Raw genomic sequence first — 15,253 nt, 5'->3', positions numbered from 1 at the left:
GGCAGGGTTTTCAACATCTCTGTTCCTCATTCTTCCTGGGAGTGGCCATCCTGATCGCTGCCTCTGTGGGATACTGGGCCAGCATGAGGGTTAGTGAAGCAGGGTTTCTACCTTGCTGTGCGCTTGGCTGCTGTCGTCCATTAGCATTGTCGTGGCATGGTCAGCTAAGACGAAGCCTTCGCCAGGGGGCTGTTGCTCCCAGCTAGGAAGGCTTTGGGGAGGTCTGAGGAGAGGCGAGGCCAGGCCCGAGCTCTGCTTGCTCCCAGTGGGCCCTCTGGGCTCACTCACGCCCAGGGGACGTCCCTGGAGAGTGGCTGAGGATGGTCAGCGTTCTCCTTTTCATTGGTGAAGGGATGACCCTGGGGCTCACTTTGGCCATTTGTTCTTTAACTTCTAAGTCCTATGGGGCTAGTGCTCTGAATGGTTGAAACGGCTCTGTCTGGGCCGGGGCATCTGGTCCCTGCTGTGCCATCAGCCGGATGGGAGACTGGAGGTCAGCTGCTCTGTAGGTTTGGGACAGAAAGAGGTAGAAGGTGCTAGAGTACCTGAGCTCTTCTGCATGAGGGGCAGGGGGTGGCCGTAGGAGCTGCTTCCCACTGAGGATCTCTGCAGGGGTACAGCCCTGGCCCCCGGCTCTCTATGAACGTTCCCCGGGATGCTCTCTGTAGGCCCTGTCTGCAAAGGAAGGACCCAGACTCCGGGATCCCTAAGGCTCAGTGTATTTCTCTACCCTCCGTGCTTTCATTTCCCACTGCTGTAGACACTGAAGAGCTGCCCACCATTAATTTTTTATTTAAAGAAATGACAAATATTTTAAAAAATTAAAAATTTTAACTTAAATTTTTCTATTAAAAAAAATCTTGTATTATATGTACAGATGATGTGTAATCACTAGCTATTGACTCTGACTCTGTTCATCTAGCCTGTTGTGCAAAGCCAATGCTGAGCAAGGCTGATGAGCTCAGGACGAAGGTGTGCTGTCGCGCATTGAGTGTACGCTGTGGGCCCGGCCCTGTGCTCGGGCTTTTCCCACACATCCTCCCACGGACTCCTCACTCAGTCCTCTCTGGAAGATGTTCATACTCGCATCTTAGATGAGGAAGCTACACTCTGTGGAGTCAGCGAAGCTGTTCTGTGTCTCACAGCTGGCACACTGGCTCAGGATGATAAGCGAAATAGTTACCTGTTGCTGCATCGCAACATAACCAGAAACTCGGTGGCTTCAGACAACACGCATTTATGATCCCAGCGCAGCTTCTGAGGGTCGGGAGTGCAGGCATGGCTGAGCGGGCTTCTCTGCTCAGCCCACTGCATGCACAGACCTGTGGTCAAGGCGTGGTCCGGGGCTGCTAGCTCGTCTGAGGGCAGAATGGCGGGAGGAGGTCTACTTCTAAGCCCACATGATTTGGGGTAGAACGTAGGCGTGGGTTGTCCAACTGAGAGCCTTGGTTTCTTGCCAGCTGTTGGTCAGAAGCAGCTCTTAGTTGTTTTTGTTTGTTTTTTGTCATGCAAACCTTCCCAACATGGCTCCTTGTTTCCTCAAAGCCAGCAAGGGAGGAAGTCTCCTCAGGAAACAGGGCTCAGTTACTTAATTTAACACCCATCGCTCGCTGTGTTCTGTTGCCTCAAAGCGAGTCACAGGTCCCAGCTACCTTCCAGAGGAGGGAGTCCCAACAGGCGAGTAGACACCAGGAGAGGAGGATCATGGGAGCCCCTCAGAATCTGTCCACCACCGTAACCAGGGTGGAAGAGGCAACTTTATAAACCCGAGATAGAAGTGTGAAAGAGATATGAGGTGAAGGAGGGATCCAAGTAAGTGGGGATGATCCCGGAAGGCTCTGAGTCGGGACTGACGTGAAGTGGGAGAAAGCTCACGTGGGGTGTGTGGATAGAGGAAAAGGGGTGAGCAGAGTCCTGGGAAGCAGAGCGCGGATTGGCACCGCGGGGGCCGACACCCCAGTCCTGGGAGGTTGCTGCCGTGAGAAGACATAGCCTGGCCCTCGGAGAGGGAGCTACCCCCGACTCTAAAACCTTTCTCCGATGAACCGCCAAAATCGGAGAAATAAAATCCACTGTAGCATCTCCCAAGTACACATGTGTATGGAGCCTCACAAAGGGGGGTGAAGGTCATGAGTTCACCGACCCATTTCTCTTTTCTTAAAAAAAGAAGTGTGGATATATTTTATAAACACTGCCTAAGCCTCACCACGGTTTGAGCGGCAGGAATGATGGCCCTGTGTTTTTCTCTCTGTGAACAGAAAGCGAAACTACCGATAGTGTGCCCAGTGATGAAGAGAGCGTGGAGGTAAGCATGGCGGCCACCGCGTGGCTCCAACAGATGCTGTGGGAAAGCGTGCCCCCCCCCCCACCAGTTCCGGTTCCTTGCTGCTGGTTACATTTCTCTATGTCCGATCATGGGTTCTACCAGAAGAGTTTGTGTTGGTGGTAGGGGTGTCAGTGTCATCAAATACACATAACATGAAAATTGACCATACTTTTGGATTTTGAATTCTACATTTAAGCTTTGGGGGCTGAATGGAAGGAGAGACAGTAAGGTGTTCCTTTTAGGAAAAGAGGCTATGACGGCAGGAAATGGAGACTGAAGTGAGGCCATTGTTGATATTGTTGATATTCTCACCACTGTACACATCCCAATTCACCCGCATAACAGAAGGGCCGAGTGGCCAACATCAGTGACTGGAAGTCACCGTCAGAAAGGGCTCAGCAAAAATATCTCCACGTGTACCTGGGGTCTCCTCCCTCGGTGGTCCGTGCCCAGAGGCTAGCTGTGTGTTCAGTCCGGATTCAGAGTCTCCTGCTTCCCATTCCCCTGCTCCAGGCTGAGCTTACACAATGGCAGGAAATGGCTCTAACTGCCTGCTTCGCGTCTGTGTTTGAGAGAGAAAGAGAGAGAGACTGACTGATGGTGGTTTCAGTTCATGATTTCCCGGTGTACTACACACTTCAAGTGGAGTCCAAGAACTCCGAAAAGACAGGAAGTGTAGCTGCTCACAGACATTCCAACCCTGTTTCTTCCAGGTCATAAATTCCAGCTCCCCTGAGTGAAGTCACCCCTGAGACCCCCTGTTTGCTTGGCACGTTGGAGCTCTAAATCCGCACCCGTTTGAACACAGTGGGAAGGCATTTGCCCTCTGAGTTCCTCCTCACTTCCCTTTCTCTGAAAGCACAGATTGACTCAAAAGACTGGACTAGGCCGTGAGGGAGGAAGCAAGACTCTAGGACAGACCAGCCAGGATGACCTAACACCTACCTCCTGATCAGGCTGGGAGGCCAGAGGAGAGGGGAACCGGAAACCGACTTGCTGCCTTGTTTTCCTGCCTTCATAGAACTGTTTGGCCTGTTTTTCTGGGAGGTAGCAAATGGGAATCGATAAAAACGGAAGCGAGACCACTGTTTGGGATGTGAGCAGCTGGGTGTGGGTCTCGGCTGAGGGACGTCAAGTCGCTAAGCTTCTGTTCATTCCATGCCTCTTAAGAAACTCAGTTAACACACCAACATGTGGGCACAGGGGGCTTTTTTTTTTTTTTAAGCCATTCGATAGAAGGCAAAGGAAAAAAATACGTCTCTTGATTCTTTTCTTTGAAAGGGACGACCACACTGGCGGAAGAGGAACATTGAAGGCAAACAGTACCTCAGCAACATGGGGACACGAAGCACCTACCTGCTGCCCAGCATGGCGACCTTCGTGACTTCCAACAAACCTGACCTCCAGGTCACCATCAAAGAGGAGAGCTGTCCGGTGCCTTACAACAGCTCGTGGCCCACTCTACCAGACCTCCCCCTCCCTCCCTCTGTGACCCCAGCACCCAGCAGCAGTCGGCCGGACCGGGAGACTCGGGCCAGTGTCATCAAGAAGACATCGGATATCACCCAGGCCCGTGTCAAGAGCTGTTAGGCCTTCGACTTCCCCCAGTGGTTGTTGGGATTTCTTGGCTTTGTTTTGTTGTTTGTTTGTATTTTATTTTTTTCCTCTCTGACGCCTATTTTAGACAAATCTAAGGGAAAAAGCCTTGACAATAGAACATTGATTGCTGTGTCCAACTCCAGTACTGGGGCTTCTCTTAACTCAGGACTCCAGCCCATTGGTAGACGCGTATCTCTAGAGCCTGCTGGATCTCCCAGGGCTGCTCCCTCAAGTTCAAGGACGTCATAGGACCAACACTCACACGGGCGGCGAGGTGCTGCATTGCCTGCGGTCAAGGCCAGCATGGTGGAGTGGATGCCTCAGAACGGATGAGAAAATGTGAACTAGCTGGAATTTTTTATTCTTGTGAATATGTACATAGGGCAGTACTAGCGACGCGGCCGTCTGCTTCTGCACCTTATCTTAAAGCACTTACAGATAGACCTTCTTCTTGTGACCTTGCTCTATTTCTCAGCACATTCAGCGCCCCCTCCCCCCTCCCCACCATGGCCCTTTGTCCCGCTTCCCGGCCCGTCCCATCCAGTTCCTTTCCTCCCTTTCCTCCCCGCAAAGGCTGTGTTCCACATCCCTGAGGAGGAGGAGGAGAAGAAAAGGAGCTTCTCCACGGAGATCCCATTTTTAAGACTGCTTTAAAAGAAAAAACAAAAAGAAAGAAAGAAAAAGAAAATCTAATCTGCTGTGCTTGAACGCCACGCGGTACAAAGGAAAACTATCATGGAGATATTATGCAAATTCCCAGATTTGAAGACAAAAATATTCTAATTCTAACCAGAGCAAGCTTTTTTATTTTTTATACAGGGGAATATTTTATTCAAGGTAAAATTCTAAAGAAAATATAATTGTTTTTTATCTTTTCTACAGCAAATTTATAATTTTAAGATTTCCTTTTCTTGTTTATCAGCAGTTGTTATTACATCCTTGTGGCACATTTTTTTTTTAATTTTGTAAAGGTGAAAAGGCTTTTATGAGCTCATGTAGCAATCAAATTATCCTGTGGATTGATAATAAATGAATATGATATATAGTTAAATTTTTAATGGGCATCATGCCTGACTTTGTCTGTGTCTGCTTGAGAGTACCACCATGGGACAGGGGTGGCAAAGCGTCTGTGCTTCTTGGGGATCAAAACTTTCTCCCGTTTCAGCCACAAGAAGCCCCGAAAGGCTCCTGACTCCGAAGATCAAATAGCCTCCTGTTTTGAGTGTTCGCCCCGAGCCAGGTACTCGGCTGCACGTTTGGATGAGCTACCTTCTTCACTCATCAAGGTCATGTCCCAGATAGGGACTGAGCTCCATTTCACGTGGAAGAAATGGAGGCTTCAAATAAAAAATGCCTTTCCTCAAGGTTACCTGGGTAGTAAGAGTCAAGGGCGTGAGTGAAGGCCAAGTTTGGTGTGATTATGGAGGGGGTCCAAAGCCAACCCACTATGTCCTCTACTGTGGGCACATTCCACCCACCTCTGTGCTTTTCCTGTTCTTGTCCATGGGCTTATATGTATGATGAAAACTTTGTATTTATGTCCCATAGCAGGCCCACTGGCAAGATGTTTCCAGGAACAGGAAATACACGGTGGGCTTCTGGTCTACCTCAGTCTACTTTCCAGGACCCAGGGCCCCAGAGAAGCCATCTTTGGTTCTTAGGGCATGTCTTTCTGCATGATAGAACTCCAGACTCCATCACCCTTTTGTCATCTCAAGGTGCGTCCCTGACCTTGGGAGAACCACTGCACGAACCTCTCATGCGTCCATGATGTCTATAAAATCAGAAAACCAAGACTTACCTGCCCATCTACTCCTGGGCGTTGTGGAGGAGATTGCTAAATTAATCTTTGAAAAGGTTCTTTCAGTGAAAGGACAGAGAGCTATTTTTATGCTTTTCTCCATGTGTGGCTGCAGACATAATTAGTGGTCATAAAATTATCCAGCTCAGAACAGAAATTAACCGAAGCATTTTACTGGTTGATGTGTTGGGTTGAAATGCCACATCTTGATGGTTGACTGCTTCCATGAGGAACCCTTTTGTTGACTGTGTGTTTACCTCAATTTCATGGGGAAGCCTCACTTTCTTAGTGAAAAAAACCCTGAAGAGGAAGGAGATGCTCCCAGCCTCTTAAGCCCTCCGTTCTTCAGTGAAGACCTGCTCTTCTCCCGAGTCCTAAATAAAGAAGCCCTGTTTCTTGTGACTTCTAAGTCCTCTTATTTAGTCATCCTGTTTTAAAATAAATAGAAAAAATAATAGCAGAAAGTGGCCCTAAGCCACGTGGTCTGGCAGTCAGAGGGTTAAGGGTGGCTCCTGATCCCGAGCCCCCTTGCCCCTTCCGAAAGCGGAAGACAAGCTAGTTCTACGAAGCCCAGGGTTGACGTGAGGAAGAAATGCAGATGAGATGGGGCATCTCAGGGATGCAACCCTCAGACCTTGTTGTCAGTTAGAGGAAGTACTAGGGACACGTGCTTCATTTGGCCAGCGTCTGTGTGAGCTGATAGGCTTTTATGATATGTGTGTGTGCGTGTGGGGGAGGATGTGTGTGTGTCAGTAGCAAGTTCAATGTTAGCAACCTTTGGGACAATCATCTCCATTCTCTGCAGCTGGCGCTCGGTTCTCTCCCCTGATAACAGGAGCTTGGTATAGCTGTGGACTGTGAGTCCAGTGACAGCAACTTCCTCCCAGTCAGAAGGCTGAGAGAACCCAGCCCATCCTCGAACTGCAGAGGGCTTCCAGAACCCCATTTGCAAATATCTAAATAAATCCGTGCTCAAGCGTAGCATTTTTTCAATGTTTGGATGAAGTAGCTGGCCAAAGGAGGTGTTTAGTCTATTCAAATGTATTTATAGAGAAGAAGAAATACACATGGATAAGAAATACACACAAATCCACTGGACATCAAAACCCCCAAACGGTATCCATCCCTTTATCTTCACATCTAAAATATATTAAAACTATCAGGGACCCGCTCCTGAGGTAAACATTTTAGGAATAAGGAAGATTATTAGGGATTCAGTCTCAGGATGCTGAATTTTAAAACTTGTGCTTTTGGAAATATTTTGAATGTGAATGAAAATGATGTTAGACCCCTGCGGCCTCCCTGCTGCCCTAAGCCGGGGAGAGGGACCATTAGACATTCCATTTGCTTGAGGCCATTCTTTGAACGTTGAATTCATTAGGTTTTTTAAAAGCCCCTGTTATTCTAGCTGTGGACAAACAGATCCAGATAAAAGGTGAGAATAAGAACCCGGCTCTTCTGCCAGATTTCTACTGAAGAAAGACAAAAAGCATGCTAGGAAGGTTTTCAAGGAGGTAGCCAAGATGGCATGCAATGCCAGATATCCGATGTCTCCGTACTAGTTTTGGTTTAGAAAGAAAACAGAAGCAGAAATCGATTTTGACCTGGTGGTGTTCAGCTACCTCATGCTAAAACTCCACGCAGTGGCATAACCAGGGCCAGGATGATCAGAGCCAGCGGGACCCGACCCACAACCAGCCAAGGGGGCCAGGAGCCAGCTCACCATCTGTTGCCAGGGCAGTGGACCCCTCCCCAAGAGCGTCACGGCCCAAGGGACTGTAAGCATCTCAGAGCGGCATCTCAGTCACATCTGCATCCCAACATGAGGAACAAGGTTGGCAGTCACCCCCAGAACCTCCTCTCCTTCCATGGATCAGCCATCCGAGTATCAAGAGAACAGGGCTGGAATTCTTGGCTGCGCCCCCGGGGAATGTGGCCAGTTACAGACCAGGAAGTGCCAGGGGAAATGTTCCCTCCTGAGGCTGCCTGGTCTCGGAGTCCCAGCCGGCCCCTCTGGACACTGACCCTGGCCCCTGCCGCAGATCGGGGACCCTAGCTGCGCTGTGGGGACAAATGAGGGTTTGTAGAGGTTTCCTCCTATGGCCGCACCAGCAACAGGTGCAGGGGCTCCGGGTCTCTCCTCCTGAAAATAGTGCCAGGAAGGAAGGAAGTGGCCAGGCCTAATAGCTGGTTTTAGCAGAAATGTTAAGTCTGTCCAAGAACTTGAGTCATGCTGTGGAAGGATCAAGATGTAGGACATTTCAGAGTGCACACGGTCTGAAAAGCATTTTCTGGAGTTCTCTGACCAATTTCTTACCGAGAGAAGCTGCACGTGAACTTCTGTTGGTCTAAGCAAGCTGCTCTTTGGAGATTTGGTCCGTTTCTCTGGATCTGCTTGATAAACGCGTTGGAACGGAGAATGCTGGCTCCACGAGAGGTCCCATGCCGGGACCATGTAAGTGCCCCGCGGTGAACCCCTAACACACATGGTTGGAGAAACACCACCATCACACGCAGCAGTCTGCACAGCAAAAGCAGCTGATTTTAGTAACACGGCTGTTTTTGCAGGTGCAAAAAATTCCAGAGTGATTGCGCCTCTCGGTTTCAGTTTTGGTTGAGAAGAATGTTTTAAAATCTAAACACCCAAACACCCGTCCCCATGAATCATCAGGGAAAGAGAATACCCAAGATGTTCCATCTGCCGGGAGCCTGGGTCATAGATCAGAGAAAGCTTATACTCTCCAGATTCTCTCTAATGCACTAGTTCAAAGGTGCTGACATTTCCAATCGCCAAGTTATGTTTGAACCCACTGTCTGAAGTTTCAGGAGAACCGTGGCAGCTAAAGGGGGTGAGTTCCTTGGCATTAGGAAACTAATCTATCAGGAAATAGAAATGGCTTAGAAATAATATTGATAGGGGCACCTGGGGGGCTCGGTGGGTTAAAGCCTCTGCCTTTGGCTCAGGTCATGATCCCAGGGTTCTGAGTCGGGCTCTCTGCTCGGCGGGGAGCCTGCTTCCCCCCTCCCTCTCTGCCTGCCTCTCTGCCTACTTGTGATCTCTGTCTTTCAAATAAATAAATAAAATCTTAAAAAAAAAAAAAGAAATAACACTGATAAATATCCTCTAGGGGTGGCTGGGTGGCTCAGTCATTTAAGCCTCCTGCTCTTGGTTGCAACTCAGGTCACGATCTCAGGGTCATGGGTTCGAGTCCCATGTCAGGCTCCATGCTGGATGTGGAGGCTGGTTATAATTCTCTCCCTCTGCCCACACCTGGAAAAATAAAATAAAAATATTCTCTGAAGTTAACTCTTCTGACTCCCAAAGAGATTATGGACTTTGACTTCTCTTTTGTTCCCCACAGGATCTCGTGCTATAAATTCTGCAGCACCTTTCTTCTCCGCAAAGTTGACGAATTGTAGTTTTAATGCAATTATGAAATACAGCAGAGATTTCATTTCCCAGGCTGAGCTCTGGCACATCCAGGGGATAGACACAGGAATCGTGGTAAAAGTGTGAAATACAGCTCAAAGCCTTTGGCCAAATTCCACCTGATGGGTTCAGGGATCACTTGCAACACTGCCATGATATGGGAAGGAAACCACAGGCTGGTTTCATAGATTCAACACCGTGTACAATGTTCCCACTCTTTCCCAGGGCTGTTCTCAGTGTTAGAGAACTGTATAGACATGAACAAAACCAAGTCCTTGTTCCAGTGGAGCTTAAATTCTAGGAGGGGTGGACATTCAACCCATAAATCATCTCCGAGTGACAATAAACTATGGAGAAAAATAAAGCTGGATAAGAGAGATAGGGAGTGAATGGGGGATATTTAAACTTTCATTTTAGAGCTTAAAGGGTCAGTTGAAATAATGGCAGTTGCAAAGGCCCGCAGTTAGTGGGAAAGAAGGAAAACAGTGTGTATCAGCAGGGTTCAGTTGCAGGAAACAGAAACCACTCTAGCTATTTTAAGCAGAAAGGCATTGAACAGAGAGAAGCAGGTGTTTCTAGCATTGTGTGAAAGGCTGGAGGAGCCAACTTTCGGGCTGCTTCCACGTCTGCCATGGCTGTGAAGGTTGGCGATCAGGAGGCTGTCCCTGGAAACACATGGCTGTCCTAGAAATATAAGAATCAGGAAGTCCCTGTCACCCCATTCTGACTATCTCCTGGCACCCACTGAATTAGTGACCGGAAGCCCCAGTGTCTCCACAATCATGTTCGCTGAGGGTTACAGCCAAATCAGCAGGAAGGTGGATTTTGCTGCCATGCTGACTTCCGGTCTCATGCAAATGGATTTAATTAGTTGAACATCACTCACATTTAGAAGCCCAGATATAAAAAAGACTAGGAAACGTGGTGCTAGATTTCCAGGCTCTCCACTAGAGAAAGGCATACTAGAAGGAATTGGGAATGGGTACTCAGTGCCTACTCAGGATATCTATGCACCTCGAAGAAGCCACTCTTTACCAAGAACACCAAACAAAGTAGGAAATCCCAGGTAAGACTGTCCAGGGAATGGAGACTTCATCCTGTGTAGCCAGGGTATATGGAAAGGCAACATGGTGTAGTGGGAGGACGTTAGGTTTTTGAAATCAGATAAACCTATGCTCAGCTCTCACTTATTAATGACTTTGGGCAATCTCCTAAGATCTATGAGAAGTGGCTTCTTTGTATATAAAATGGGGTATTAGCACCTCACTTGGAAGGATGTTGTAAGCATTAAGTAAGATGATGCTATAAAAATACAGGGCATATTGCAGGCATTCAATTTGATCAACCATACAACTTGTATATAAAATAGCTAATATCCGTATTTTGGAGGGCTGATTCCAAATTACCCATTCTTTCCCAGACTTAGATTGATTCAAGGATTTACCACTGAGGATCCCAGAGCTCAAATGCATGACCCCAGTTTCTACGTAGCTAAAATCAGTAGGTCTCATTTTTTTTGTTTGCTTGCTTTTTAAGATCCTGGACCATCCTTTCTGGGGACAAGCTAATTCTATTAGTGGCTTAGAAGGAGCTAAGAAAACGGTCAGAACCTGCTGGTAGTTACTTTCAGTTTTAACAACATAGACCCAACCAAAATTTTTAAATGCCTTATAAAACCACCAAGTGGAATTAAATAAACTTTTGATTATTGAGGTGGCTCTGACTGGCTTCATTTGGGTCAGTAGAATAATACCCATCCAACACAGACCAGTGTGCTCTGTTTTTCCCACAAGATGCATGTGATGCTTGATGTTTGACTTAGCAATTTCAAAAGTAGGTATATTTCAACACACTTATAAAACAACCTAATAAACAATTAAGCATTTGTGCTTTCTTGGTATATTCCTACCTACCCTCTCCTGGAATATTATCCCACCTTACGGATGGGACACGGAAACTTATATGGCAGATGCTTTGTCAGAGCCCAAACATATACCAGGTAGGAGGGCAGGAGTACCCTTCCAGGGCCTCTTTTTGCCTGAATTGATTAACACTGGGTCTGAGAAAGCTCTGGAAAAAGAGCTAGAAGAATGTGTCAGAGACTAGATCCTGTGATGTGACCAGCTGGAGCCAAAAGGACTCTGAAAGTGGTAGGTGAACAGGTGAGCTGCTCTCAGTAGTGTCAAGACTATTGCTTGAGGCTATAAGGACACTTGGCCATGCTTGAGCAGTGTGTATCTCCCAAGGAGAGAATGGGTGAAGGTGTGGAAAGCTATAACCTGAGAATGCATCACCCTCCTTATTTCCTTAGCTAGTGGTTTGATGAGCTGTGGCCTGACCCTGAGTGGCAGATCAAGTAGAATGACAAGAACTACCCTAGAAAGGACAGAGGCAGGAGGCCAGGAGAAGCTCTCAGACATTCTGGAGTAGGATCACATCAGTGGAACATGTAGCAGCCATAACCAAGGAATGAGAATTTGGCTAAAAGTCACAAGGCCATAGGGCTGGCAGCTGGCACAGGAAGCAGTAGCTCCAAGACTAAAAATGCCAGAAGTGTACTTAGTAGATTGGTACACAGAGCAGAGAACCCAAGATACTAGAGCCAGAGGGACCTCAAAAACTGGTGGTAGTAGTGGCAGGGGTTATGCTTCTGAAAGGCTTAGGTTGCATAGGCTGGACTTCCAAGTTTAGGACAGCTAGTCTATGTGGCATATGGCATCATTTGTATAAAGGCTGGGAAACATTGGGACATTCAGATTAAAAATGAATAATAAAAACATTGTAGTGTGACCATAATGATGTAAAAGTGTATTTCTTTCATTTCCTCAAGATTCTCAAGACTTCCCCCTCTTGTCTTTTTCTTCACTTTCAGAACTGCAAGGACCACCTCTGCTTCTCTGTGTGTCTGATTCTCTTCCAGAGGAATACTTCTCTTAGTGCTACATTGAAGACCCTACAGGGAATCAATACCACACACACAGGCTCTCTGAGGGAACTCTCTTGAAGGATGAGCTGCTTCCAGCAAAGGATAAATGGGGAAACTTCAACAAAAGCACTGATGATGAACATTGAATGTATGTAATTGTGTAGCAAAGACCAAAACAAGGATGGGGACATGATCAAATAATAGTATGTAAACAGGATGGATTCTGGCCAAGGGGGAAGAATGGTAGAAGAAGGAAAAGAGAAGGGACAATTGTCGCATTCATTATTCATTCTCTTGTATTAGTCATTCTATCAATGATATTGAAAGTTATGGGGTAAAAGTCCTATCAAACCACTTAAAATGGACAGATCAGACAGTAACAAGTTAAGAAAAAGATAGACTAAAAGTATTACAAAAGGCATAAGTCTAGAAGTATCCAAATATTCCTGCATCAAAACAACTATGACAAAATATCTTGATCCAATATTACAGCTGCTACAGACAGTATTTGTGTCTCTCCACAATTCATATGTTGAAGCCTCTTCCTCCAGTAGGATGGTATTGAGAAGTGGGGCCTTGGGAGGTGATTAGATCATGAGCTCCCATGAATACTATTCATGTCCCGATGAGAGAGGCTCCAAAGAGCTTCCTCCTCCCTGCCGCCATGTGAGGACACAGCAAAACACAGCCATCTGGTGCCTTCATCTTGGATTTCCCTCCTCCAGAACTGTGAGAAATAAATTTCTGCTGTTTATAAGCCACTCAGTCTATAGTATTCTTGGTATAGCAGCCTGAATGGACTAAGGCAATGGCTCTGGAAATTACTCAGTTCAGGGATTTGGAGCAGAGGATGAGGAAATGTTCACACATGAGAATCTGAGGAGAGGAAAGTGTGTGTGTAGAAAGAAAACCGTGCTTTGTCTCATGGCTTTGATTTGGTTTTAGTTACCTGATTTCATCTATTTGGCATTTTATAAACATTTCAATAGTGTATGAGATTTTATGATGATAAAAGGAGAAAACAGGTTCAAAGGGACTAAGAAGCACTCATCAAGGGAGTTTCCATATTTGGAGGAAAAGTGCAGCCACATGAAATCAAATCTCTTCATACAGACCTTAAATTCAACAGGAAAGAAAACCATCCATGATTCATGACTTCAGCATTAGAAGAAAGAATACCTCAAACTTCAAATTACCGATAAGTAGAGAAATGAACACCTATCCCAAGAGAGTTCCTATCACTTGTCACTATAAGCTGGGAACAGAGTGTAGGAGAAAAGAGACATAAAATCTCTGGGGAAAAGAGTAAAGAGACACAGAAATGAACTAATGAGAAAACTTAGGATCTTGTAGAAATGACATATAAATATGGCATGATGGCTCTGCTCCCCCACTGTCCACTAATGATATTTTGCTCCACTGCACTGACAGCTAAGGACCGAGAACATTCTTGAATTAGGAACTCTGTTACAAAATGCCCAGGAAAATTAAAAAAAAAAAATCAACCTAACTCTGTAAAGAGTTGCTATTAGAAGAACACAGAAAATGAGAATCACAGCAATTGAACTGATAAAAATTCTCCACCCCAAACCAATCACAAAGCAGAAGAAAACTGTACAGTAATGCTCTCTTACTTCAGTAAGGGAGATATTTAGGAAAACACCAAAATCATAAACTTAAAAATTAAGGCCATACATGGGTACAAAATATGAAGAAATGCAATAAGAGTTGATTGACTTTGGGAAATAAACTGAAGAAAAATACAAAAACTTTTCAAAAATGAAGAACAAATACAAAGTGCTCAAAAGAAAACAGATTTGGGTGTTGCATGATTTCAGCATTGGAGGAGGGCAGATGAGTAATCAAGAGAATGAAAATAAAATTAAGAGAGGTGTTGCCAGGGTTGAAGACAATGTGATTGAAATGGAAGACAGGCAAATAAGGTCCAACATACATACAGTAGCAGCTCTTGAAGAAGAAAAATAAAGCAATGAAGCATAACTATAATTAAAGAAAACTCTCCAGAAATAAGGAAAACTGTAAATCAGTATTTGAAAAGGCTACTGCATATCTAGGAAAATTTATCTAGAAAGAAACATTTTGAGACAGCTTCTAATAAACCATGAGATTTTTAAACACACACACACACACACACACACACACACATGGGCACACAATCCTCAAAGCCTGTATTAATATGCCTGTATTAATAATAGCATACCTCAAACTGGTGACTTAAAACAATGTAAATTTCTTTTTCTATGGCGCTGGAGTCCAGAAGTCCAAAATCAAGGCGTCAGCATGGCCGTGTTCCTTCTGAAGGCTCTAAGAGAGAATCCTCTATGCTTTTCTCAGCCTCTGGTGACTCCTGGTGTTTCTTGGCTTGTGGTAACATCACTCCAACCACCCTTCTGTCTTCATGTGGCCTTCTCCTCTTTGTCCCTCTGCATTTCTTCCATGGCCTCTCAAAATTATGCCCCTGTCCTTTTCTCTTATAAGAACATGTGTCATTAAATTTAGGGACCATCTGGGTAATCCAGGATGATCTACTATCAAAGCTCTTAATTACACCTGCAAAGACCCTTTTTCCAAATAAGGTAACATTCACATGTTCCAGGGACTCGGATAGAAATATCTTTTTAGAGTCACTCTTCAATCCACTACAGGGCCTCCTAACTAAATGGTCAAATCACTTATAAGGGTAAGAATATTAAACTGACATCAGACTTCTCATGAGTAACTTATAAAGCCAGTCAGCAAAGGACAGCATTCTTAAGAAGCCCAAGAACAAAGAGTGTGAGCCAAAGATTTTCTATCCATCCAAGCTGTCCTTCAAATACCAAGGTTAAAGGAAATGGTTTTAACCTGCAGTAATTCATAGAATACTGTACACATGTGCTGTAGGGCTTTTCTAGAGCAGAGAGAACATGTGCCAAGCACAAGCAAGGGGAGAGGCAGGCAGAGGGAGAAGGAGGCTCCCTGCTGAGCAAGGAGCCCAAGGCGGGACTTGATCCAGGAACCCTGGGATCATGACCTAAGCCAAAGGCAGACACTTAACCAATTGAGCCATTCAGGCATCCCTAGAGGAAGAGTTTTATCTGACCGAGAGATAACTGGAAAACTTTAGCCAGAGAATTACTGACAAAAATCTATTTTATGATGCAATTTTAT

The 15,253-nt window shown here is 45.8% G+C and overlaps 1 protein-coding gene and 1 long non-coding RNA gene across 7 annotated transcripts in view; one reads left to right on the top strand and one right to left on the bottom strand.

Moving 5' to 3' along the window:
- Positions 1-4,983, top strand: part of IRF2 (interferon regulatory factor 2) — an 81,869-nt gene extending 76,886 nt beyond the window's left edge. For all 5 annotated transcript variants that reach the window (XM_045069451.1, XM_045069452.1, XM_045069449.1 and 2 more), the window contains 2 exons: positions 2,259-2,305; positions 3,608-4,983. In XM_045069451.1, the coding sequence (XP_044925386.1) occupies positions 2,259-2,305; positions 3,608-3,916 (356 nt within the window). In that variant the 3' untranslated portion in view covers positions 3,917-4,983. The remainder of the gene's footprint in view (positions 1-2,258; positions 2,306-3,607) is intronic.
- LOC123388975 lies at positions 822-8,292 on the bottom strand. 2 transcript variants are annotated; one of them, XR_006603491.1, is made up of 3 exons: positions 8,044-8,292; positions 2,747-2,888; positions 822-1,460 (listed from the first exon to the last, which is right to left on the bottom strand). It is a non-coding gene; the product is annotated as an uncharacterized LOC123388975 (long non-coding RNA). The 2 variants fall into 2 exon arrangements; XR_006603490.1 differs by lacking the exon at positions 8,044-8,292 and having other exon boundaries at positions 2,747-3,346.
- Between the last annotated feature and the right edge of the window lie 6,961 nt (positions 8,293-15,253).

Source organism: Mustela putorius, unplaced genomic scaffold (genome assembly GCF_011764305.1).
Source record: "Mustela putorius furo isolate JIRA1106 unplaced genomic scaffold, ASM1176430v1.1 tig00003932_pilon_pilon_pilon:0A:0A, whole genome shotgun sequence".
Classification (NCBI taxonomy): domain Eukaryota; kingdom Metazoa; phylum Chordata; class Mammalia; order Carnivora; family Mustelidae; genus Mustela; species Mustela putorius.
This window is presented reverse-complemented; position numbering and strand designations above follow the sequence as displayed.